Here is a 23,993-nt window from a genome sequence, read left to right as displayed (position 1 = left end):
TCCAAGAGAATTTTCTTCTGGGCAGAATTTAATTAACTTGGAAGCTGGCTGAAGATGATCAGTAAATAAGTGAGTTTAGTTCTGACTGTGGTTTGCTGAGACAGTAAATAACTCCTGGGCTGCCAGGACTGGAGCACAGCTTGCAGCCGTGAGATGGGAGGTACTGATCACACAGAAGCTCCCACTGGCAACTCAAATTCCCTGTGAATAGTGTGATGGGTTAGCATTGTAGGAGCTGACCTCCTCTGCCAGATTAGCTCTCTCATTGCGTGAAGGGTCAGGTATTGTCTGTCCCCTCACGGCTGACATAAAGCTGGCACAGACTCCAGATTGTGTATTCGTTGCTGAGTCAGGCACAACAATGTGGTCAGTCAGTGTACAGATTTTACTCAGCATGGAAACGAGGCCTGGCTACTGAAAGTCTGCAGTCCCCCAGAGCATCTCGAGGTGCTGGGGAAACACGATCTGTACAGCTCCACACTGGCTAGTACCCTGAACAGTAAATTTTGACCACTTGAAGGTTTAACAAGTCCCTTTGCTAAATAAATTATAGTGACTCTATAGCCCAAACCTGGCCACATGAAGAGGCATGAAGCAGATGTTTCTGAAATGCCAGTTGAAGTGTAATGCAGTGTATCTAGTTTGAGATATAATAAAAGCAGCACTTTTTGCAGCTGCCTGTCTATGCTAAGAGTTGTGCAAGCCTCATTTGAAGTTTTATTTTCAGGATAATTTAGTTAAAATTGTTGCAGAAGATTTTAACTGCTCTTACTGTAGTTTGAATAAGGTCTAGTGCAGTTTAGCATAAGCTCTCATAGTTAAGCAACACTGAAATCAAGTGAACTATGACTGTATCATAATTAGGATGTACAATCTGGCACGCTTTCTTTAAAACTAGAGCAAGAAGCCAAACCAAAGTGAACAATGGAAACAAATGATGCATGGAGAAATACAGTGACTCAGGTGATCCCTGCTTCCTCCTCTTCTGACCAGCCCTCACAGAGCAGTTCTGCTTCAGGTCTTGACTTTAGTTGGAGACAAGCACAAGCCTTCGTGAGGCTGGCAAACCTCTCTTTCAGCTAGAGCTACTTGTCCACATCTTTTCACAACAGCCAAACTAATTACCATTGCTTGTCTTCCCAAAGGACAAAACTTGCTTTTCTGCCAAGATAAACAAATTGGAAGGCTGTGAAGTGATATAACCCAGGGACACCTATGGTATTGATGTATTTTAAGCGCTATTGCACAGAGCTCTGCTAGTGATTTGAATTTGAGGTATATCATTTTGTAATTGGGTGAAGTCAGACTGGTCTCTTCAGAAAAATGCAATCCCATGCAGGAGTCAGGACTGATTCGACTGGCCCAGAATAGCTTTTGTAAGGAAGACTGCTGCTCTGATAGTTTGATTTTACTTCTTAGGAAAAATTACCAGAGAAGCTGGCAAAACTAGCTGCACAAGAACCTGGAAATCCATACAGCTGCTGGGACCAGCAGGTAGGAGACATGTTAGAATGACAGCTCAGGGCCATGCCCATGGTCCTCTACCCTTCCCAGGAGGGCACAGAGCCATCTCCTAACAACCAGGCAGTCCTTGGCCCTTCTGCTAGACGCAGCATTAGCAGCCTAATGATACAGACCTAGGGAAATGGGACTGGCACTGCTGCTTTTACACAAGTCAGCCATAGCCATCTCTTCTGCTCAGGAAGAACCTGGTTCAGATTTGGGTGACAAAAAATCAGTCTCAGTGGATCACATTGTTGGCACCTGTACTATCCAGTCCATTAAGTGGACTGGCCCAGAGTCTGATCGCAGTTCCCTGTGTGTAAGCCTGGCACTACTCCAGAGTTACAGCAGGCTAAATGAGATAACATTTTTGGCTGGTTGCTTTCAATTCTTTAGCAGTCCTTTAAAATCACAAGGTTTTGCTGCAGCTTTTCCTGTTTTGGTGGAGGAACTCTTCCAGGTGGCCAGCAGTATGGCACAGACACAAGAGTGCTAACAAATACACATTACCAAACTCACTCAAAGTGGTTTAGTGATGTGATACATACTCCTGTTGACTTCAGATAGATAAATAAGCCATAACAATAAAAGTAGTGGGCTATTACCTACTGTAAACTAGTAAAGCTGCTTTTCAAACATCTCCCCCAGTAGGAAAGATCACTGTCAATATCTTCTAAGGAAACCTCCAAGGTTTTGTTACAAGCTTTTAATTCAAGCCATATTTGCAGCATGAATGTAGTGCTTGAAAATTTAAATGACATTTCTCTGCTAAACAGCTGAATTTAAACAACATGTTGCTTTTCTTTGCAATTTTTGCAGTACCTTTTGTAACACTGTCCTGATGAACTGATATGTGTCCAATACTTAAAGCAACTCTCTTACCTTAGCAATGTCTAAATACTACACATTTAAAAAAATATCTGCTGTGCGTGTGTGTTTGTATCTGTGTGGAAGCCTAAGACAACATAAACTACTGCATATTTTAAGCAGTTCAGTATTGATAGAAAACAAATTTACATTTTCCAGAAAACTTTCTGAATTTCCATATATTAAAACACATCTACATTGGAAAGCGTCACATGGTTTATTCTGACCTGTGAAGAATCAAGTACTAACAATCTCCTAATCTGATGTGAAGAGGCTACTGGAATTTCGTGGCCATGGAGAGAAGTGAGGCTGGTGGGCAAAGGAAGTCAGTCTTCTGCTGTGTGAAAATGCACTTAATACACTTGTTCTAAGCTGGAAGGAGGAACTTTATTAGATTAAGAACAATAATTTTATTCCTAAAGCTAAGGAACCTTTTATTTTGCACCTGAGATCTAACCTGGCTTCTTGGTGCTAAACAAGACATAAATGATGAAGTCCTTCACTTTAGACTAGCCACTCTACCGGTTGCTCAAGGTCTTGATCTAGTGATATGCATCTGTCAGGTTTTTCTTTTTGGAGTAGAAATAGAAGTTCAGTAACTTTTGGGGGAATTGTGTATACGTTTTTGTTTAGTTCTTACCAACTCTTGTATATTGCAAAGAGTGCCCAGGCTGGGCTTTTGAGAAAACAGCTCTTTACACTTTTTTTTTTGGCCAAGATCTAGCACTATATTGGAATAAGTTGCTTCAGGATATAAGACCACATAAGAAACCACAGTTTCTATAGTCCCTTTTGTGGCATAACAGTTTTAGGGGGCAGAAAAACAAAACCTGGTAATATCTCCCTCCAAAGCACAAGATTCAGGCATCCTCATTCCATAATCCTGTCTTGGCTATGTCTTACATAATTGCTGCTACAATTTAAATTCAATTAAAAGCTTTTAATTGGTCATCCTCCCAAATGCTTCAGAAATGTCATTCATTTTCAGATATGCTTAGAGATCTGTTGTCCTGCCATAATTCTAGTCTGATACAGAAAGCAATTACACAAATTGTTCAGCAGAAATTAAGCTCTTATGCATCATCAGATTATTACTGTTGTTAGGTTCACTTTACAAAGATCTGTTCCTTTTCTGTATGTGTATATGAGCAATGCTGAGCACCAGCCCTTGCAAGCCTCAGTACTGGCTGGGAAAGAACTAATTCATTGTATTGGAAACAAACATAAATATTGAATATACTTCTAAATGGACTGGAATATTGAAATATGCTGCAAAAAGACAGGTCACCTTCAGGTGCAGAATAATGATACCAATTTTCTAATTAAAATCAACTTTGCCTTAAACACAATTATCGTTAATGGAGCAAATGGTTATCTGTGTATTGTCAGCTATTATAATGATATATAAAAAGCTTTTCATCAATAGATTTCAAAGTTTATGCTTCTGAGGTCATTCTGAGGACACACACTCATATCTCCCTTTAAGGCTGCTTTATGCAAGTCCATTCAGAAAATTGAGTGATCTGGATGATTTGGGTATTGTAACTGAAGAGAGGTGTATCTATATGTGCGGAAGCTAGCTCAGGTGTTTGTGAGACAGTGCTGGAAGATGGGTGAAATCTGGCCATAAGAACAAGGCAGAGGTTAGGAGGTGGAAGGGAGATATTAGACAGTTATGTTTTTGGCACTGGCTAAAAAAGTTCTTGCTGATTTCAGCAAAGAAATTATTTGTAAGTGAAGGAGGCTGTATTAGGGGTGTGCAGCTCTCACGGTCAGTCTGCCCTCTGAACTGAAATCACAGCAAAGCCCTGAGTTTTGACAGATAGCTCAAGTCAGACACTCATAGTATTATAGGATCCTGAGATGATTACGCATAGGGCTGGAACTGCTGGGGAGCTGAGGGCTCAGATGGGCAGTGAGCACTGTTCTAACCGCAGCGAAGGAAGAGATGGGGGCAGGCAAATCTGACAGAGGTGCTAGAACCCACACTTTGTTTCAGACCATTTGAAGGACCAGGCGTCCATGGAGCAGCCTTCAGCTACCAGCTTTCTCTCTCCCCTATAAGCAACCACAAGAACTGAATCACAATAATTATGGAGAGTTAGGATGTTGGCTAAGCAATAAAACAGAAACATCCAGTGGCAGGTTCACCCTCATGGCTCCTCAGCCATCCTGCCAAAACATTTCCTGAAACTTCCCTGAAATGTCCTAGATGGAAATTCTTTCCATATACAGAAATGGTTTGTTTTGTTTGAATTGGTATAGCATTTTTCACAGCATTAGAGTCGTGTGTTTAACTTAGAATTTTCTTCAGCGCATACACAAGGAGCTGTGCAATTAATTTTTCAGGAAGGGCAAGTAGAGTCAGTAGGGAAAAAAGAGCAAGCTAGCAGAAAACCCAAAGGCAGGATGATAAAACTCTGGAGTATTGCCATGTGCAGAAGTCAGTGTAGCTTAGTATTCAGTAGAGAGAATGTGATGATACAGGGGAGAAAACTGAAACCATCTAAAATAAAGCAAGGCAGGGCAGACAAAATAGCGATGTTACAGGATCAGCACAACTACGCATAACTACTACTTGAAGTAGTTTTGTGTGAGCCTAGACCACTATGCACATAGTCTAGTGGCTACATCTACACTAAAGACTGCCAGTCACCTTTGCCGTAACGTCTGGTGGAGACAATTACAGTTTTCCTCTTGCAGCTTGTAAAAATATGCATAAAAACAAAAAGGTTTTTTTACCTGGATGTGAAAAGCCACAGTCCTAACCTCCGTTTTGTTGCTGATGGGTGGTGTGCCCTCAGACAGCTTTCCATGCCTCATTTACCTTCTGTGCCGTACATGCATACAGAGTTGAGTCACTAAATGTTTCAGAGGGTCCTTTCACCCAGGACGGTCTCGCTCCCATTTAACCGCCTCACCAGGGGACGGCAGAGGGCGGTGCTCCCGGCAGGGTTTACTCAGGCTGAGGCAGCCGGTACCGGCCCGTGTGGCCCTGCCGAGTTCAGAAAAGGAGCTTTGGGTCAGCCCGGCAGCCCGGTGGGGTGACAAGGGGGGTGACAAGGCGGGGTGACAAGGCGCGGATCCGCGGCGCCGCCAGGCTGGTCGGACGCCGAGCCGGCGCTGAGGCGGAGGCTGCGTCCCGGCGGTTGCAGCGCGCTGCCACCGGCAGCCTCAGCCGCGGCGAATGTCCCCAGGACAGGGTCCCTGCTCGCTCGGGCCGCGCAATTTCTGGTTCAGGGTTCGGTGGAGGTTTTTGGGGCGGAAGAGGGCCGGGGGGACGCTGCCTCCGGCCCCCGGCAAGACCAGCCCGGTGCCGCCTCCGGAGCGCGGCGGGGTCCGAGGGAGCCGAGCAGCCGCGCGGCGGGGAGCGAGCCAATGGGGGCGGCGCGGCCGTGTGACAGGCGGGGCGGCGCTGCCCCCGCCGGGCGGCCGGGGCGGGGAGCCGGCACCGCTCGGCAGCATCATCCGCGGCGGCGGGGCTGAGACGCGCCTCCATCCTCCTCTACCCCGGCAGCCGCTCGCACACGCCTCGCCGCGGTGAGGGAGGCCGGCGGGCGGAGCGGAGCGCGGAGCGCCGCGGCAGACAAAGCAAAGATGGCAGGGATCCTCGCCTGGTTCTGGAACGAGCGGTTCTGGCTGCCGCACAACGTCACCTGGGCGGACCTGCAGAGCACGGAGGAAGCCGCCTTCCCGCAGGCGGAGGACCTCTACCTCGCCTTCCCCCTGGCCTTCTGCATCTTCATGATCCGGCTGCTCTTCGAAAGGTAATGCCGAGCCGCCCGCGCCGCCGCGGGCTCGGCGGGACTGGGCGGGCTGCGCGGCTGCTCGCTGAGGGGCAGACAGGGAACCTTGGCTGCCCGGCGTCTCCCTCCCGCCGCCGCTTCTCTCCCGGCCTTGCCAAGCTCTTACGTTTTCCCTCCCCTCTCGGTCGGTCACGTAGCGGGCCCGCTGCAGGAAGGTGGAGGGGGTCTGGAGGCAGCCGGCGCTCCTCTCCCGCTGCCCGCAGCGCGGCCCGGCGCGGGCGGTAGGAGGCGAGGTCTCCCCGGGAATGGGCGCAGGCTCCTCTCCACCTGCGGCGGCCGCGGCGCCCTGGCCCGGCGCTGGGGGCGAGCAGAACAGCGCCCTTCGGCACCTGTGCGACCCGGGGCCTGCCCGCCCGCGGGCCGCTACCCACGGGTTGCAGCGGGGTTCTGGCCGCCCCCCTCAGGGAAGCCCTGCAAGGAGGGCGGCTCCCGCCGGTGAAGACGGGGCGGGAAGCTGTCCCGGCGGTAGAGTCTGGCCGTGCCCCCGCCGCAGGGTCGCTCTGTAGAGAGTAAGCTGAGGCGAAGCCGGCGCTGCCTTCCCCCTCCGCGGCCGCGGGGCGAGCGGCGGCTGCTGCGGTCGGAATGGGAGGTTTGGAGGTGAGCACCGGCCCCAGGGTCAGGCTGTGGTGCTGAGCAGAGGTTGGCTCGGGCAGTTCGTGTGGAAGCGGTGTGAACGCTCCGTGCCACGGATCGGGAATACTCCCAGTGCTGTCGGGATGCAGGATCCCAATGAGGAGCCGCTCCAGACGTTGTTCATCACTGAACTAAACTCGCCGTTCTCTGAGATTGCTGAATTCAAAATACACATTTCACAAACATATAAATGTGTATATATGTATACTTAAACACAGGACGTCAAACTAGTGATTGGTCAGCAATGACTACTCTTCTTGAGTGTTTAGCAGAGGCTGCCTGTCACAGGGGCAGCTGAAGCAAAGTGGGTTGCTCACTGGCACAGACTTCTGTGCTGCCTGACAAAGGTGGTGTTCCCTCCATCTGCAGAGAACAAAAGAACGATTGCCTGTGCCAACTCCTACGTGTTTTCAGTGCTGCCTTCGTAGGCAATGCTGTTAGGGTAGTCAAGCGAGATAAAGGAAGACCAGTAGTTATCACATGCCAGGGAAATGCTATAAAGATGCTTTAAAAATGATAAAAAGCTCATCTGCCAGGTAGCACTCCACATCTCCTAGGCATTTCCTCACCCTGGTTAGAATGTGGTACCTGTAATGTTGGTTTGTGAAAAACTTGGCTGCTTTCATGACTCCGTTGAGAGGACCATATTTCTTTTGAGAAATAAGCTGTCATGGGTTGCTAACTTTTCTTTTGCTTTACAGATTCATTGAAAAAGATGTCAAAACTTGTGATCTACCTGAAAATCTGAGGTTATCAAAAGTTGATTTAACCACTAATCCTGAATTAAATACTGCAATATAGTTACAGTTAGAGTGCCAAGTATTTAGATAATGTCAAATCATTAGTGTGTAGGTTTTTTTGCTTTACAACTTGTACAATCTGTGGTTTTGAGTGCTGAAAGTGGGTGCGTGATGTTGCATCTCTTGCCATCTGAACTGCAGTATGTATGCAGGGCTGTGTTTAGATGAAGGAACAGTTAGTCAGGGAGGCAATTTCAGCCTAAACTTAGAATCATGTTGTTTCTGTTAGTTCTAGTCCGGCTGTGGTTAGCATTATGGAAGCTACTCTGATTATTTAGTAGTCTGTATCCTCTCCCTCTGTTGTTTTTTCTCTTCATTAATTTAAAGTAATTTTTAATTTTGCAGTACATTATATTTTTAAATGTTAGTTATACAGATGAGAAAATCAGTATGTTTTCATAATTCCCTTATATTCATTAGGATAATTTTGACATTTAGATCTGGAAATGAGTTCTGCTAACCTGATAGTAGGTGAGAGTCCTCCTAGAAGATTTTATTAACATTTACTTTTTTTCCTTTTTATTTTCAAATCATTTGTAAAACTCCACTGTGAGAGTAGGATAAGGCTGTTTTGTGTGAGATTAATCTGCGTGGCACGGTACAATTGTGGTTTTTAATGTAGAGCATTTTATTAAAGCAGACTGAGCAAAAGTGACTGGACCTGCTTCCACTGACCAAAGCAGGAGGATTGTCTTTGATTTGAATGGTGAGAAGAACAAGCCTTATTATTGCACATTGGTAATTTATTTTGTCAGACCTGTGTGCTTTGCTTGTTGGGAGCAACAGAAATGCCTCATGCACATCATTAATTCAAGGTTTGCAATTATTTCAATTGATAAAGCTATACAAGATCCAGAATAAAAGAGAAGCAAGCATATCTGTTAAAGTGATCATTTTTCATTCTTCCGTGTATTTAAACAGCTACAATTTTTCCTTTCAAAACTAAAGCTGTGGATGACTGTTGTACATGCTACATCCCGGAAAAAGCAGTTGCCGATGTGTAACAGTTCCCCGGTTTTGTAATGGTAGCAACTAAAGAAAAATAGATGCTGTAAAACATTTAAAACAACCTTCAGGGGTACTTTAAATCCACAGTTGTACTGAAATATTTGTAACATCACTAGTCTCTGTTTTGTTTTGTATAATAAGATAGCTAATACAGGTGCTCTTGCAATTCTTTATACTGGTAGGGAAGCAGCCACAGGGTGTTAAGAATCTGATTGTGTATTTTATATCCATTATTTTCAGACTCCTTCAGAGCAGCTGACTGCTAGGCTGCTGGAGCAGTATGGTTTTATTTCCCTTGCTATGAGGGGTGATTAACTTCATGGATCTTCACAGTAGTAAGAAATGTAGTTCAGGAGAGCTGTGATTTGGACTTTGTGTTTCTTTGCTTACAAAGTTCCTGGTATGTCTGGGCAATGAAACCTGTCATGCTAAGCGTTAAAAGTTGACTTCATTCATACATATATATTTATATTCTATATATGTATGTATTTGTGGGTGCAACTGAAATGACAGAACCTGGAAATTTTATTCCATACATATTCACCTATTATTAACAGAGTTAATCCTACTGGGATTTTTTTTTATTTGTGTTACTGATTTAGTGAGTCAACTAACCAAGTCAAGAAAAGAATCTAGAGACTTCTGAAATGTTATTTCTTTTTTTTTCTTTCACATAAACTACATTTTGTTGATTTCCCTGACCAGCACTCTTGAATGAAAGGAAAAAGCAGATTAGAACATTAAAGGTATGCTGAACCGCTTCAGCAATTGGATCTGATGATGATGAGTGCTCTTGAAATAAGCTTTGCTCTGAGGTATAATCTCATAACCATGAGATTTAGTGGATCTATCTGCTGAGGCCATCGTAGTTATGGATGAGGTGCTAAAATACCTTAACAGCCTTTTGTCTTTTCCCTTCCTTCTCATTTATCTCTTTCTTTGAACACAAAGTACGTTTTTAGAAAACTATAATAACTAAGTGCAAAGATAGTGCTACCAAGTAATTTGGAAGATGGCAGGAGTTGAGCAATGCAGTGGTAATGTGGGGACATATTTCTTCATAGTATCCATCCATTTTGTGTGTCTTACAATTTTTAAAAGGCATGTACATGATTAAGGATCCCCTCCTGTACCATACAATGCCTTCAGCTATAAGAAGATAACATAAATGCTCAATAATACCAGTCTCTGTCTTGCTAGATCCTTTCCAGTTCTAGTGCAGGGAAAGCTGAATTGAAACTGGCCTTACTAATAGCAAGGTGTTGTAGTTTTGATTTACCTAAAAAGGTAAAGCAACATCTGTCATTCTGGGCAAATACAATTTTTCTTCTTTATTTTATGGGATCACATGGCTCCTCTCCCTCTGTGCTAGACCTCACTGCTCAGCAGCAGCACCCGTTCCTATCATCCCAAGCATGTCCTCTGTGAGGGGTGTGTGGTTATATGAAAATAATGTTTGCTCAGCAATCAGTTTGCTTGTTGGACACAAAACAAGAGGGTAACACACCACTGCTTTAGAGACTTCTTCCAAAGGAGAAATTTGCTGAGTCCTCCAGAAGAAGTGCAAAGTAGACAGATTTCTGATGTGGTCCAGCAACTTCCTGAGTCAAGTTGTCTGATATTACTGCTTTCTTTACACTTGGCTCATCTACTCAAGTTTATCATATCCCATCCCATTGTAATTGCAGCGTGCTTTATTTTGCTCACCCTCTAAGCAGCAGTTTGGGCTCAGATCTGAAATAGCTCCATAAATCAGCAAACAAGGCTTATAATGCTTTTATTGTCCTCTGGCCTTGATGTGGGGGCAGTTCTCAAAGGTGAATCTGCTATTCGTCAGGTGATGGAATGGCTCATATGGTCAGGGATAGCCTGATTATATATAGGAACAACCCTCCAGCAGTGCTGATTTAAACTGAGCCAGCCTTATCATTTACTATTTCTCAGATCAAGACACGGTTAGATATTGAGTGTATGGAAATTAACAGCTTTTGCGTGACATTTTGCTTTTATAATGATAATTCAGCCTCAAAGGTAACCTCAGCTGATTGTCATTTTAGTATGACACAGTAGAATTCCTAGTGGATCAAGGTGACATAATACAATGACTGGGGGGGTGTGTGTGTATAGAGAGAAAGAAAAAAAATTAATGAGTATATATGTATTTTGCTAGCTGTAAAAATTTATTCAGGTGACAGTGCCTTGCAAGTGTTTCTGGTGTGTGGTGTATACATACAAATTTAATTTTTGTAATCCCTAAGACATCTAGTATCGGTACTTTCTTACAACAAGAAGGAAGCTAGACAAGAGACAGAGTTTGGAAGGGAGTGTACAACCTTGCTGCATTTCCAGCAGCCCATGATATCATCTGGGGAGTCTGAGTGGGGCAATGATCGTCAGTTCTATCAAAACCTGTTTGTAGCCTTTGATATCTGTAGATTTCTTGCTTAGTTCCCTGTGTGTGAGGCAAAATCTGATCATTCAGGTGTAACTCACTTCTGTGTGAGTGGATGCATGTGTTCACTGACAATGGTTTTCTCAGTTTTCTGTTTACTCTATTTTTTGGATCTTTTTTTTATAAGATGATGTGTGAGGTCTTTTTGTGCTTGATTGCTGCTTATTAGATACTTAATTCAGTTGAAATGGAATAAGACATTGAAATAAAAAACTTCCTATGAAAAGACACAGGCAATGTAAAGAAAATAACTGAAAAAGCTATTTTGTTTAAACTTCAGACCATTTTAAAAAATAGTAACAATAGAGTATTACCAGTAAACAGCTTTAAAATAAATTTATATTTTGCTCATTGTACCGTCCCTTTTTGTCTTTCTTTTCATTAGTTATTTTGTGTCATTTATTTTTCCTTTATGTAACCAGTTTTTGTTTCCTAGCATTGCAGTGTTTGAGCTTCAGCTGCTAACAAAAGCAGATACCTCACAACAAAGTGATTATTTTTACCTGCAGAGCTGTTGTCTTCTTGGCGTGGGTGGAGCTCTGTCCTGCCAGCTCTGACCAGTGCTGTGTCTGTTCACCTGTCTTGATTGTGTCTGGGTTGGCTGGTACTCTGTTGTGTAATGTAGTCATATGTTCGGATATAAGCTGGGAAAGTTCCTTTAAGATAAGGTGTAGTGGATAAAATACATGCTAGTTAAATGTCCTTGTAAAGGACCACATTAGCGTCAATCTCAAAATTGGGAGTTCAGTGGGAAATACGTGTTGAGCTCCATTGAAACTGATTTCTAAAATAGCCGGGTGGCAGAAGTACAACAGCCAAACCACAGCTTGGCTGAGGGAAAGGTTTCAGTGACAGGTCATTGCTGGGTACTGGGAGCCTATTACTGGGGCAGAGCTGCTGTTCCTGGGGTTTTGTCTGAGTGCAGTTCCAGTTAGTGTTAGAAACTCCCATTCAGTTCCTGGCTGGATTCCTGTAACTGCGCATTTGGATCCAAATTGCCTGTGACTCTTTTGGTTCCTCCTGCTTCTGCTCCTGTCGCTGATTAACAGACATTTGCTAAGAATTTGTTCTCGGAAAAATAAGAGCTTCTGTTATGCTGCCTCTTTCTACACATCTGCAGATGTGTCTTGTTTGTCCATACAAAGCATTTAATAAATTAACATTTGGGGAAATCTGTTCTCTTGACTCTGTTATCTGTCAACAGGGTAGAGAGTAAAGGGATGTCTGAGCTAACAGTGCTTACTTGGCCATATTTGCTTTTTTTTTTTTTCTCCAATAGTTGTTAAATATCCCATGTCTACAGTAGTTTAACAGTTAATTAGCATTGGGGATTTCTGTGTCCGTCTCAAGGTGGTCTTGGAGTTTTGACAAGAAAGTTAAAATTACAGTGTAAGAGTATGTAGCTTTCCTAAGTTATGTAATCTTATATGATACTCAGTAGTGTGCTTAAGACTGTAGTTGGCTCCTTGTGGACAGTTGGATACATATGATATGTATCAGCAGTTCCTTGGAGGTGTTCGTCTAACACCTCCATTCCTCTGTGGTTTTCTACACCAGTGATTCCCTTACCTCATTGCACGCTTACAGATACTGGGGGTGCAGCAGGGATGGGCATCCAGGTTAATGGAGAGGGAGGGAAGCGTGTGGGTCTCTGATCACTTGAGAGAGGAGGAATCACTAGTGTCTTGCTTTAATGTGAGCAAAGCTTTTGACAATCAGATGGGCTGAGATCTTCTGTCCTCTGTGAGAAAGTCTTTTTAGCACATGGTCCTTACAGAAGACTAATTACACCATCTGGCATTCATCCGTTTCCCATAAGGATTATACCTTTCTGGTTATTCCAAAATAGTCAAATTGAGGCAGCGGCAGGAGAGCTGGAGTATTTAGCATAGCCAGCTATAATCCTAGAGATGCTTTTCATAATGCCGGTGGACCTGTAACACAAAGCTGTGACCTCTGGACCAAAAGCAGAGAGAAAACTGTAACATTTTTTTTTTCCTATGTAGTTAATACATCTTAAAATGGCAAATTTTGTCATTGGTAAGCTTTCATACTCTTGACCAATTGTGAAGTCTTACATAACTGTTACTGAGGTAGCATAATCAAATTTAAGTTCTCAAGGTAATTGTCCGTACAATTATTAAGAATGTCTAACAGCCATAAAGAAGCATAACATCCAGTTAGCTGTGTTGTGTATTTTACAATAAATACATATATATACACGCATATATATTTATATATTTATACTTTTGTTATTAATCCAAATGACCTTTTGCACAGGGAGGAATGGAATGCTAAGTTTCTCCAGACTACCTTGTATTAATGAAGTATCTTTCAGGTTCACTAACCTAAGCCTCAATTTTAATATTATAAATGATTCACTTTAAAGTCTGGTCTGAAATGATGAAAAGCCTTCTTTGTGCCCACAGGTCACAGTAGGATGGTTAAAGCAATATATCTAAATTACTTGCATGTTTTCTCAGTGTGAGTGCAGTAAAAGCTTCCCTGTCTTGGTTTCCCCTGTAGGGGTGGGGGGGGCAGGATAGCCCATAGTACTATATATAAAAATAATAAATCTAGCTGCCATAGTTACACTGGTGCAAAAAACAGGTTAGACCCCAGAGGGTGTTCATTAGCATAAAATCTCAGAATCCTGAGGCTTCTTGAGTATTTATACGTGCAGTAGTATTTGCCTATCCTTTGTTACAAGCTAGTTGTTCTATTTTTGACAGTAATGGGGTGACCCAGAGGAAAAAGTGGCTCTTCTGTTTTTCACATATGGTGTCATCACTTCTATGCATTGCCCCTTTGCCACCCTCTGAGATAAACTTTATGTTTTCTAGTCTGCAAGCAGAAAGAGGAAAAGGCTTGATAGAAATGGTGCTGGAATCCTCACTTTGGAGTTGGGATCTCTTCACTCCAATTTTGCTTCTGTTGCTGACTGCATTCAGTTCCATACGACACTGTATAGATACCTGAACTTTTCACTGGGACTGTTGCTTACTGTGTCCCTGGGCTCCCATCCTCACTGGCAGAAGGTGGAAGCAGAGGCCATTCTACTTTGCCTTGACTTTGCTATGATGTTTTGCATCCTGTAGTCACACGGAACTTTAAACTGCTGCTTTTGCACCAATACTGCCTACCTGGACAAATGGTGCAAATGAGTATAACTGCCCAGACCAGTGAGAGACGCCTTCGTGCCATGGCAGGAATTGCTTATTTGGAACCAAGTGTACTGCATGGTGCAAAGTAAAGAGACTCTGGTTACCCAAAAGCAGTTGCTGATCGCTAAAGTGAGTAATGTGAAAAGATCAGTGTGTCACATTGTAGTATCTCTTGTAATATCCCTTGTGCTTGCTTTTGCTTGTGTGTTGTGACCGTGTGACGTATCTGTTGCTGAGAGAAATGCAGTGGTCCACATAGCTGGAGAGAAACAGCCTGGTGTGCTGTTGTGAAGGGGACAGTCCAAACAAGATATATTCCTTAGGAAGTGCAGGATCAGTTGCCTTGATATGGCAACTGGTCAAACTTTGTAGGTAGGTGGCATAAACATGGAATGCTCGTCTAAACCTGCAGGCATTACAGCATGACAGAGCAGGCAAAATTAAGTCTATGTGAATGAAAGTGAGATGAGAAATTTTGGGGGGCAGTGGGTGAAGTCGGTGGTGGTGGGCTTCTCTGACACACTTCTCAACCAGGAGGAGACCTGCTCACCTGGGGAGCTGGAGGGCTCCAGCCTCTCACCAGCTGGCTGGCCGGGCTGTGGTTTTCCTTGTGCTTCTGCAGCAGATGAGACCAGTGAGTCATTGAGACCAGAATCCCCCTTGCAACTGGTAAGACCAGTTGCTTCTGTTGAAAACAAAGTTTTAGGTAATAAGTGGGTCATGAGTGAGAATGTGTCCGTTGAAAAGCTTTTCCACAGTTGTCCATTTTTTTAAACTTCCTGCTGTTCACTACTTGTGGTTGTCCAAAGCATGCTGCTGGACAAGATGATTGGGTCCAGTTGGGTGTGTTTATTCCACTTATGGCCATTGTGTTGGGAAGAAGCTGTTGAAAAAAGAAAAGCAAGTGGTTAGACCACAAGCAACAGCGTGTTTTGTATGTATTGAAGCAATAATTGTGTGGTAATTGGGTGGTTGATACTTATCTGTCAACTTTTCCCACATGCCTAATATGAGAGAAGGGAGAGAACTGATATGAGAAGAGAGTAGCCTGAAAATATCAACAGTTCCAGCACCAAACGCTCCCCAGGATTACAACACCCATTGTACTAAATTAACGCTGCAGTGATTGTGTTGATGTGATTATGACAAATTGAACTGCAAATGGAGTCCTGGGAGCACTGGTGGACAACAAGTTGAACATAAGCCAGAAACGCACCAGCAGCATTGGGGAAAGTGTTGCCAGCAGGTCAAGGGAAGGGATTATTCTGCTGTACTTGGCACTGGTGAGGCTGTTTCTGGAGTGATGAGTCCAGTTTTGGTCTCCACTCTACAAGATACGAACATACTGGAGTGAGGGCAGCGAAGGGCTACTAAGATGCTTAAGGATTTCGAGCATCTGACATACAAAGAAAGAATGGGAGAGCTGGGATGGTTCAGTCTGGAGAAGAGAAAGCTGAGGGGGATCTTATGGGTGTGTACAAATACCTGATAGAGTAAATAAGGCAGAACCAGACTCTTCTTAGTCATGTCCAGTGAAAGGATAAGAGGCAACAAGCAATGGGTATGGAGGAAATTCTGTTTAAACATTGAGAATGAACTTTTTCCTGGGATGGTGGTGAAATGCTGGGACAGGTTATCCAGAGAAGTTGTGGAGTCTTCATCTGTGGAAATACTCTGAGCCCAACTAGGCATGGTCCTGCTCTAGTTGACTGTGTTGTGAGTAGGACTTGGTGATCTCCAGAGGTCTCTTCCAACCTCAGTGATTCTGTGAGACCATAAACTTCACTAAATGGCACACTTTCACAATGCAAGGCTCCAAGGGGCTCCTGGGATCCTGTGTTTGCAGGAGGTGTATAAACTACATTGGAAACCTGAACAGGTGAGGATTAAGTTGAAGTTCACTGTAAGCCTGCAGGAGAAACTGAATTTGGGCAGAGCACATAACACTTGATTGAATGAACATCTGGATTTTCTGTTTGCTGTAGAATGGGTCTTTCAATTTTATTGTAGTCTGGCATGTGAGCAGATGGAATGTAAATCAAGAAATAGATGTGGACCTCCTCTACCTAAGACAGGAATTACCTTGTGGGTACCCAAAATGAAGCCTGAGTTGCTGTGGTATAAACACATTCTGTTTCCTTCTACGATCAATACTTTGAGTCTCCCACAGCATTAAATTTGATTATAACAGGCAATTTTGAGGATAATTTTAGTTTTATTCCCCTTAAGTTGATTCTTTTCCACACTGCAATACCTTCAAGATAATTTTGTTTTTGAAAAAAATTCACAGAAAGAGGTGCTTAGAAGACAGGAAATTGTGATTACATGCCTTACCGGGAAAGCTTTTATTCCCTTTGTGTTCAAGATAATAAGATTAAATCAGTCTTAGGAAAGAAAGGAGAGAAGCCAGTCTTCGGTTCCACATTCACTAATTGTTTATATAGGTAATATGTGCATAGTTCCAAATATATATGTGTGTGTGACTCAGAGGAATTTATACACAACAGTGGCATTGTATCACACTGCAATACTTTCTTCTATTTTATTAAAAATTATTAAATTAAAAAAAAATCTTTAAGAGCAGTTATAAAATATTGATGGGTCTAGAAAATGAGCTGTTTCAAAATGTCAGTTCTTGGGTGATAATGAAACATTTGATATTTGACAGAAGAAACACACCCTGTATCCTAAGTAGAGAAACTCTCATTTGTTCTAACCTAGAATTGTTATTTTCTAGAGCATTTATAGGAAATGTGAAAAATATTTGGTATTCTTCCAGTTTGGAATTAAATGAAAATTTAGAAATGTCAAAATTTCATCAGGAACAGATGTCCTAACTTTCAGCCAGCACTGATAAATGGGTCTGGTTACAGGACAACAATGTAGAGATATAAATGAGATCTCTGTAGCATTACCAGCCCCCAGAAGCATGCATTCTTGACCAGCTCTTAATTTAAGAGTTATTTGCTTTGTATCTGCATGCATGGTGCACAGGAAGTTTTGTTGTGATTTTGTTTTGTATTTTAATTTATTTAAGAAAAAAAAAAATCTCTGAACAGGTTGATTTTCATGAAAATATGCTGGTGGTTTGCTACAATGATGGCAAGAGCTCAAACCTGTAGCCTGGCATTTACCTTCAGATGTCAAGATGAAAAGTGTGCTAGCAGAAATAGAACACTGCATCATTTTGCTTATTCTCCCATTGAGAGCTGACTTCAAGGTTTGATGAGAAAGTAGCACTTTGTATCCATTACCATAGCATTATTTGTGTTTTGCCTTGTTTCCTGATTGGAATAACTCAGGCATATACTGCAGGGGCTTAGAACTTTAGATATTAATAACAAATCTCTTACTCAAGGAAGGTGCCTTAAAGAATAGAAAACCGCAAAGTTATCATGAAGCATCTGTGTTTACACTTACTTTTAAGTGCATTGTAGTTAAATTGTTGTCCCTATTCTGGAAGGTGGATTTAGTGGTGATAGGGTTTTGGGGTGTTTCTGTTTGGTGGTTTGTGGGGTGTTTATTTTGTTTTGTTTGTTCTTGTTGTATTACCATGCTTTCCTTTATAATTTGAAACATGACAGCCTTCACATCTTTGAAGCAACGGGGCTGTATGCACATACAGCTAGAATTTAGGATTCTGATTGTTTCATGTTTGCTATGGAAGCTACCTGTTAATGGTTCAAAGAGAATGCATTATTTTTGGGCAAAGCATATGATTCCCGACCCTTTAACTCTCTCACTTCTCATCTTACAGCTGTGACCCCATCTCAAAATAAATTTCCCTTGTATCTCTCATATTTAAATTAAAAGTAAGGTTTATTCCAGTATTTATTGCTATGCATCTTTCTAATCTTTGTCTCATCTTCTGTGTGCCCCATAAATGTTTTCTTGTCCTGCATCTACTCCCATCGCAGTTCTTCTTTTTATTTGCTCTCCTCTGGTTAGTTTCCACCCCCACTTTGAAAAAAGCTGTTTGTCCATGTGTGATGTTCCCCAGAGCTGCTGGTGGCAAAGGTAGATCTGAAATTTCTGTCTTGAGGTTTATCCATCACTGCCCAGCTCTTGTGTGCAGAAGATGCAGCAACTGAAATAGAGAGGAAACAAGGTCTTTTGCCCCTCTTCAGTGCGGTACAGTGCGTAGCAACTCTGTCCTTCAGATGGGCTGCTTTTCCATTGCACCTTTATTGAAGATCAGTGGTAAGAACATTACAGACTCCTAACTTAGCTTTCAAAATGCTATTCAAATGTAAAAGCAGCCACGGGGAAGGCCTGCTGAGTGTAGTGGTATGTAGGAAGACAGGTTTGGGCCGGGGAGGGCATTCAAGTTGATCCTAATATTATCAACGATCTGTCTCAGCTTGGTGGCAAAAGAATATGTTGGTCATCTTAATCGCAAAACCCTCAAAGTGATTAGTAAGAAAAATCATAGCTTCTTTCACATTTTCTTTCTACTCAGTCCTGTATCCATACCAGGAAATAGTTGCTGAAAAATGGTTTGGAAATAACCCAAGTATATTGACTGAGAAAATGACATCTGCTAAATAATCTGTCATCCTCTCTCAGGACTCAGACTAGAACACAGCATGATGAGAAACCAAATACAGAGAAGGAGATATCTGTTAAAGCAAGGATGTTGCCAGCTATGTAGTCCATAAAGTGATTCACAGAGCAAGGATAAGGTAACCTTGATTTCAGCCCTCTGTTTACAGTGCTTTGTGTGCAATCTCCAACAGACTGTTGCTTCCCTTGAATACCTGTGGCTGACTTTAGACCTTGACCAGAACAGGAAGGTGTTATTATGGATTGTTGTTTGATTTTATTTTTGTTTGTTTATGGTGGTGGCCCTCTGTCTTGGGGAAGGTTTGTTGGAATGAAGAACCAAGGCACTAGCTTCCAGCATCTTAACTTTCGTTCTTGTTGATATAGTTAATTGTAGAGATTCCAAATACAAAGCTAGATTAGTTCATCTTTATATATAAATAATCTTTGGAGTCCAGGTGTTACCGCTTGCATCTGGCCTTCTCTTTCAGAGTTGTATTAACTTCAACTGGGGCTCCTGTTAATCTCTCACAAAGCTTTGGGCACATGGGCTGGTAAATCCTGAGTCATACATGAAAAAATGAGATTACAATGGTCAGGGATTTTCATGATCCCTGCCCAATCACTTCCTACAATTTCCTATGAAACATCCTGGAGTACATACATCAGATTAGCTGACTCTCTTGGAATATTAGCATTTGCTCTTCTTCATGAATTTTAATGTAAAGAGTGCATTAATTTTGTGAAACTGTATTACATGCATAAAGAGACCTTTGGCACATAGTCTTATTTGATTGTTTGCATACTGGCAAGGTCTGCTGGTGTTGTAAGTCACAGTTTGTTTGAGGGTGGTCAGACTGATTTATACCAGTTGAGGATCTATATTACCCTATAATGTGACTGATTTACATACAAAGGTTCTGAATCTGAACTGCTAATATAAATTAGAAATCAGCTTCTGCTGAGTTCTGGTGTGTTACATCAGCATAAAACTTCTTTGAATGATGAGAAATTATGTGTCATTATGTAGAGTCACTTGTAGCCATCCAATTGCTGTTTTAGCAATTAAGAAACAAAAACCATTCAATCTGCACACCTAGATAGAAATAAAGGCTATATATATATAAATAAAATTATTATTTTTTTAATTCCAGTTTTCTTTCTTCGACTAAGTACCACGTTTGCCCCTTACCCCTTTGATTTTTTCAGGACTGGGTAGTGTTTGTGCAGCCATGGAGCATTGTTCTGTCTTAAAATCTCAAACACAGAAGTTTAGTTAACGTTTGATGTTAACTACAAAGACTTAGGCTTTCTCGACAGAGTAAGACCTGGGCCTCTGCTCCATTGTGGTGTGAGGCGATCAGTCAGTCAGAGGGATGACGCGACAGCCTCTCTTCTCCTTCCCTCAGTCCCGCTTGAACAAGAGCATCTCTAATACTGACTAGAGCTGTCAGGTCTGGTACCCAGTGGCAGGCTATTGGTAAGCACCTTATGGACAGCTTGCTTGTGTCCTGTCCTGGTTCTGCTCCAGCACAAAGCTACTTTGTGGTGGAGAAGGTGGTCTAATACATCTGTGCAGTGGTTGTAGCTCCTTTTAACATGTGTAGGGTGGTCTGGAAGGAGTATTCCTAACAGGTACTGTGCTGCAGCTGTGGTGGTGTCAGTCCAAGTGGCAAGTAGCTTAACACAAACTCAGGTGTTTTATGTAAACTACAGTCCTGCCAGAGTTGCAATATAAGCATCTATTAAGAGCTATGTTGAGTACACACAAACAGAAAAAGTTTCATCCTTAATGATGATGATATTTGCTGCACATGTTGTGATTTAGAGAATACAGCTGGAGGGGTGTGTGTGTACATTTGAATATTAAATAGGTTTTAATGATGACCTCCAAGACTGTCCCAACAAGTCTCCCACTCTGCTTCACAACAGAGTGCTCTTTCTGCCTTGCCTGGTAGTGCTGCAGGTATTTATTTACATTAAATGGCATGAAGAGGCCTCTCAATGAGTACACTTGCATAACAAATAGCAAAATGGAGCACACTGGATACACTCTGTGTTTTTTTACAGTTCCCCTTTAACCAAATTCTCTTCAAGTGAAGGCTTGGTAAGTGTCTCCCCTCAGCTTTGACCACAGAAGAGCAGTTATCAACCAAAAAGCTTAATCCCAGGAGTGGGCTCTGCATCCTCCAGCCTGTCAGGCAGTGATTGGAAGTATACTGGTCTGGTCTTGCTGTTGATGTTGAAAGAGCAAGGCTTCTGGCTTCAGGAGGTCTGACTTTGAGTGTTACAGTAAAGCAGAGGACTGAAAATTAGTGTGCTCATGTTCTCTGCTGATGATTTTGACTGATCTATTATGTAGTCTTAGGGCCTGGGATCCTTTTATGATGTGATTTTAAGAACAGTAACTGCTGCTTGCTTCTAAAATGTTTTCACATTGTTTAATGAGAACTATCACAAATAGCAAAAAAGCTTTCAGAACCTGCTGCAAGGTGAGGTGTTCTGCTGAACTCCTAAACCTCCTTCCCCTTGGACAGTTCATGGTCTTACAGGTGCAGTTGCATCTGTTCTGGAATAACTTCAGAATGTGGCTGCGATACATGAGGACAGAGAGGAAGGAAGATGGAAAATTTCATGTTCACCTGAGTTTTCTGGGATACTTTTCTCCCAATCTCCTAAATAAGACTGAGGTCCCACTGACTGACAGTTGCCATTAACTCTATGAAGCACCCACTTCTGAAAGACAGCCATTAATCAGTCTCATTCCTGCTTTGATGACGAGAGACATGGAACAAGATAAAATTAACTACAAAACATGCAGAACTTGTGGGAATCCTTATCGGAGATCTGCTTTAGGGCACCCCAATCTTGAAAAAAGGTACTTGGAGCTATAAGCTTTAGTAGCCACTGTAGATTTGGCTCTTGCTTTTTGACACCTTCTTAAATACTGTTTTGCCTGGAAATTTTCTAGCATATTACCTAAAAGAAATGAAATAAATACTCTTCATGGTAGGAAAGTGCAAACTGTTGACCATCTTAATTTTAATGTTTTTCTCTTGCTTTGCCATGCATTTACAGTGTGCCTAGAAGAGTCATACCCTCATTCCTTACCTCTAAAATTGTATTGAAAATATTGTAATAATGGTGATGATATATTTGCCTGTTTGAAAGGGTGTTTTGAGATGCAGGTCTGTAAAGGGATCTTAATACATATGAACAGTTGAGAAAGGTCTGAGTAATAACACGACAGCTGTGTAGCTGTCTGTGTGTAATACGGCTGTGTAAAGCAGAAGGAGATGCTGATGCTTTTCCATAGAAGCAGCATAACGCTTGGCATGGAGATCCGTGGGTAGAGGGGTGCTGCTGTGTGCGGCAGTGCTCTGTACCAAAGGGACATGTCCTCTTTATTCTGCTAAAAAGAAATAAAATTTGAAACACATTAGAATCTGTATTTTGATACTGCTTTTGGACACCTGAATGGTGTTTAGGACAGGGTAATCAGAAGGTAGTATTTACGAAGTTATTGTTCTATAATTTTAATGAAGGACTTGGTTTACTCTTAGGCTTTATTTATGCCAATAGTACACTACTGCAGTGTACTTCAGCTCTCAGCTCATAGATTTAGGTTTAGATCTTGATCGTGCAGCTAGGTTATTTGTGGTACAAATGAAATAGCGATAAAATGTCAGTTCTTTTGGTCTTACTGCAGAACTGAGTGATTTTGGTGTTTCAAAGCCTTTTAACTAACAGTGTTAAAATAATGAGTAATAAAAACAGAAGTTGGAATACTTCTGTGCCATCGGTAAGTATTTGCATCTCAAATGACAGATCACAAGTCAACCTCCTCGTTTGTGAGTAATGCAAATAATTTTTGTGGAGACACAGTGCAGCAACCACATGGCTTGTGATATGACAATCTGCTGCTCTTCAGTATCTTGACACTTCTATTGCTTACTTGGAACTTAAAGTTTAGAGAATTAATTACTCCCCGGATTCCTCCTGTACTCGCTAGGTAAAATTATTAGTGGAGAGGCTGAGGACTAGAGGTGGGAGTGGGGCAGAGAAGTAGACCTGGAAGGGGCATGCAGGTGTTTTTTGGAATGTGGAAGAGGGGAGTGAGACTAAAGATACAGTGTGAGGGGAAACATGGCCATGATGTATGTTCATGCACCTGGGAAGAATGCAGTGTGACCAGGCATGCCCATTTTTTCCCACCAGGAACAATGTGCATTTGCAACTGCTCCCTTCACAGGCACTTCTACATTCAAGGGTATATCAAAACATTTCTATCCTAGGAAAGGAGGAGACTTGATGTACGTGTGATATGTCTGCCTCAAGTTGTACATCGGACAGATCTGAAAATTCTTAAGAAGCGATGAAATACTTTTTTGTTTGTTTGTTTTTAAACTAGGCAGTAGAAGGCCATAGTGTTTATATCATTGCAATCCCTTCCCACACAGAAAGGTGTAGCATGCCCAGGTGCCACCCTCACCTTCTTGCAGAATCTTTAATAAACACATATAACAAGAAAGGAGGTGCCAGCTGGCTAACGTGACCCAGAATGATTACAGATTGATATCTGTCTCTGCTGATGGCATCCAGAAATCTGCCATTTGTGAGAGACAGCACTCTTGCTACTCTTTCCAAATTAAGTCAATAATAACCTTCCAGGTTTGGCTGGAAAATGTAGGTACTGTTACTTCTGTCAGACCCTCATCATTCACTAGAGCCCTGGATGGTCAGTGAGACCAGGAACACCAGAAGGAAATACAGGAGGTGTGTATAAAACTTTCAGTAGAGCAGGTGATTTCCAATTTTAGAAGTTACAAATAGTATTTAAATGAGCCAATTTCTGTCTGCTGAACTGGGAGCTCCAAGGCCAGAGGAATCACAGCTGGGCATGAGATGAGGCAACATACCTTAGTGTATCAGTATAGCCCAGAAGAATAGGAAATCTTGAAGATGGAGCAAGTAGGTGAAATTTGAGTCTGATGAGCCTTTTGTGGGGACAAATACTGTTATATGCAAAGAGCTCTCTGAAGTGGACTCTAGCATTTTCTTTGAACTGGAAAGAGCCCATTGCAACTGCCTACCAAACTCTGCTTTTGACAAACCAAGAAGACTGATAGAAGAATTCTTGATCTGAAGATAGAGAACATTTTCGATCAGCTAGGTGAGGCATCCTTCATATCCTTAGGTTACTATGGTACAAAAATGA

At 42.3% G+C, this 23,993-nt stretch overlaps 1 protein-coding gene across 1 annotated transcript in view; it reads left to right on the top strand.

The window, feature by feature from the left end:
* Window positions 1-5,954: 5,954 nt before the first annotated feature.
* CERS6 (ceramide synthase 6) overlaps window positions 5,955-23,993 on the top strand; it is a 118,350-nt gene continuing 100,311 nt past the window's right edge. The window contains exon 1 of the mRNA XM_082055857.1: window positions 5,955-6,137. Coding sequence (XP_081911983.1) covers window positions 5,968-6,137 — 170 coding nt within the window. The 5' untranslated portion in view covers window positions 5,955-5,967. The remainder of the gene's footprint in view (window positions 6,138-23,993) is intronic.

The sequence above is a fragment of the Streptopelia decaocto genome (assembly GCF_964273445.1).
Source record: "Streptopelia decaocto genome assembly, chromosome: 6".
NCBI lineage: Eukaryota > Metazoa > Chordata > Aves > Columbiformes > Columbidae > Streptopelia > Streptopelia decaocto.
Note: the sequence above shows the minus strand (reverse complement) of the source record. Positions and strands in the feature narration are given on the sequence as shown.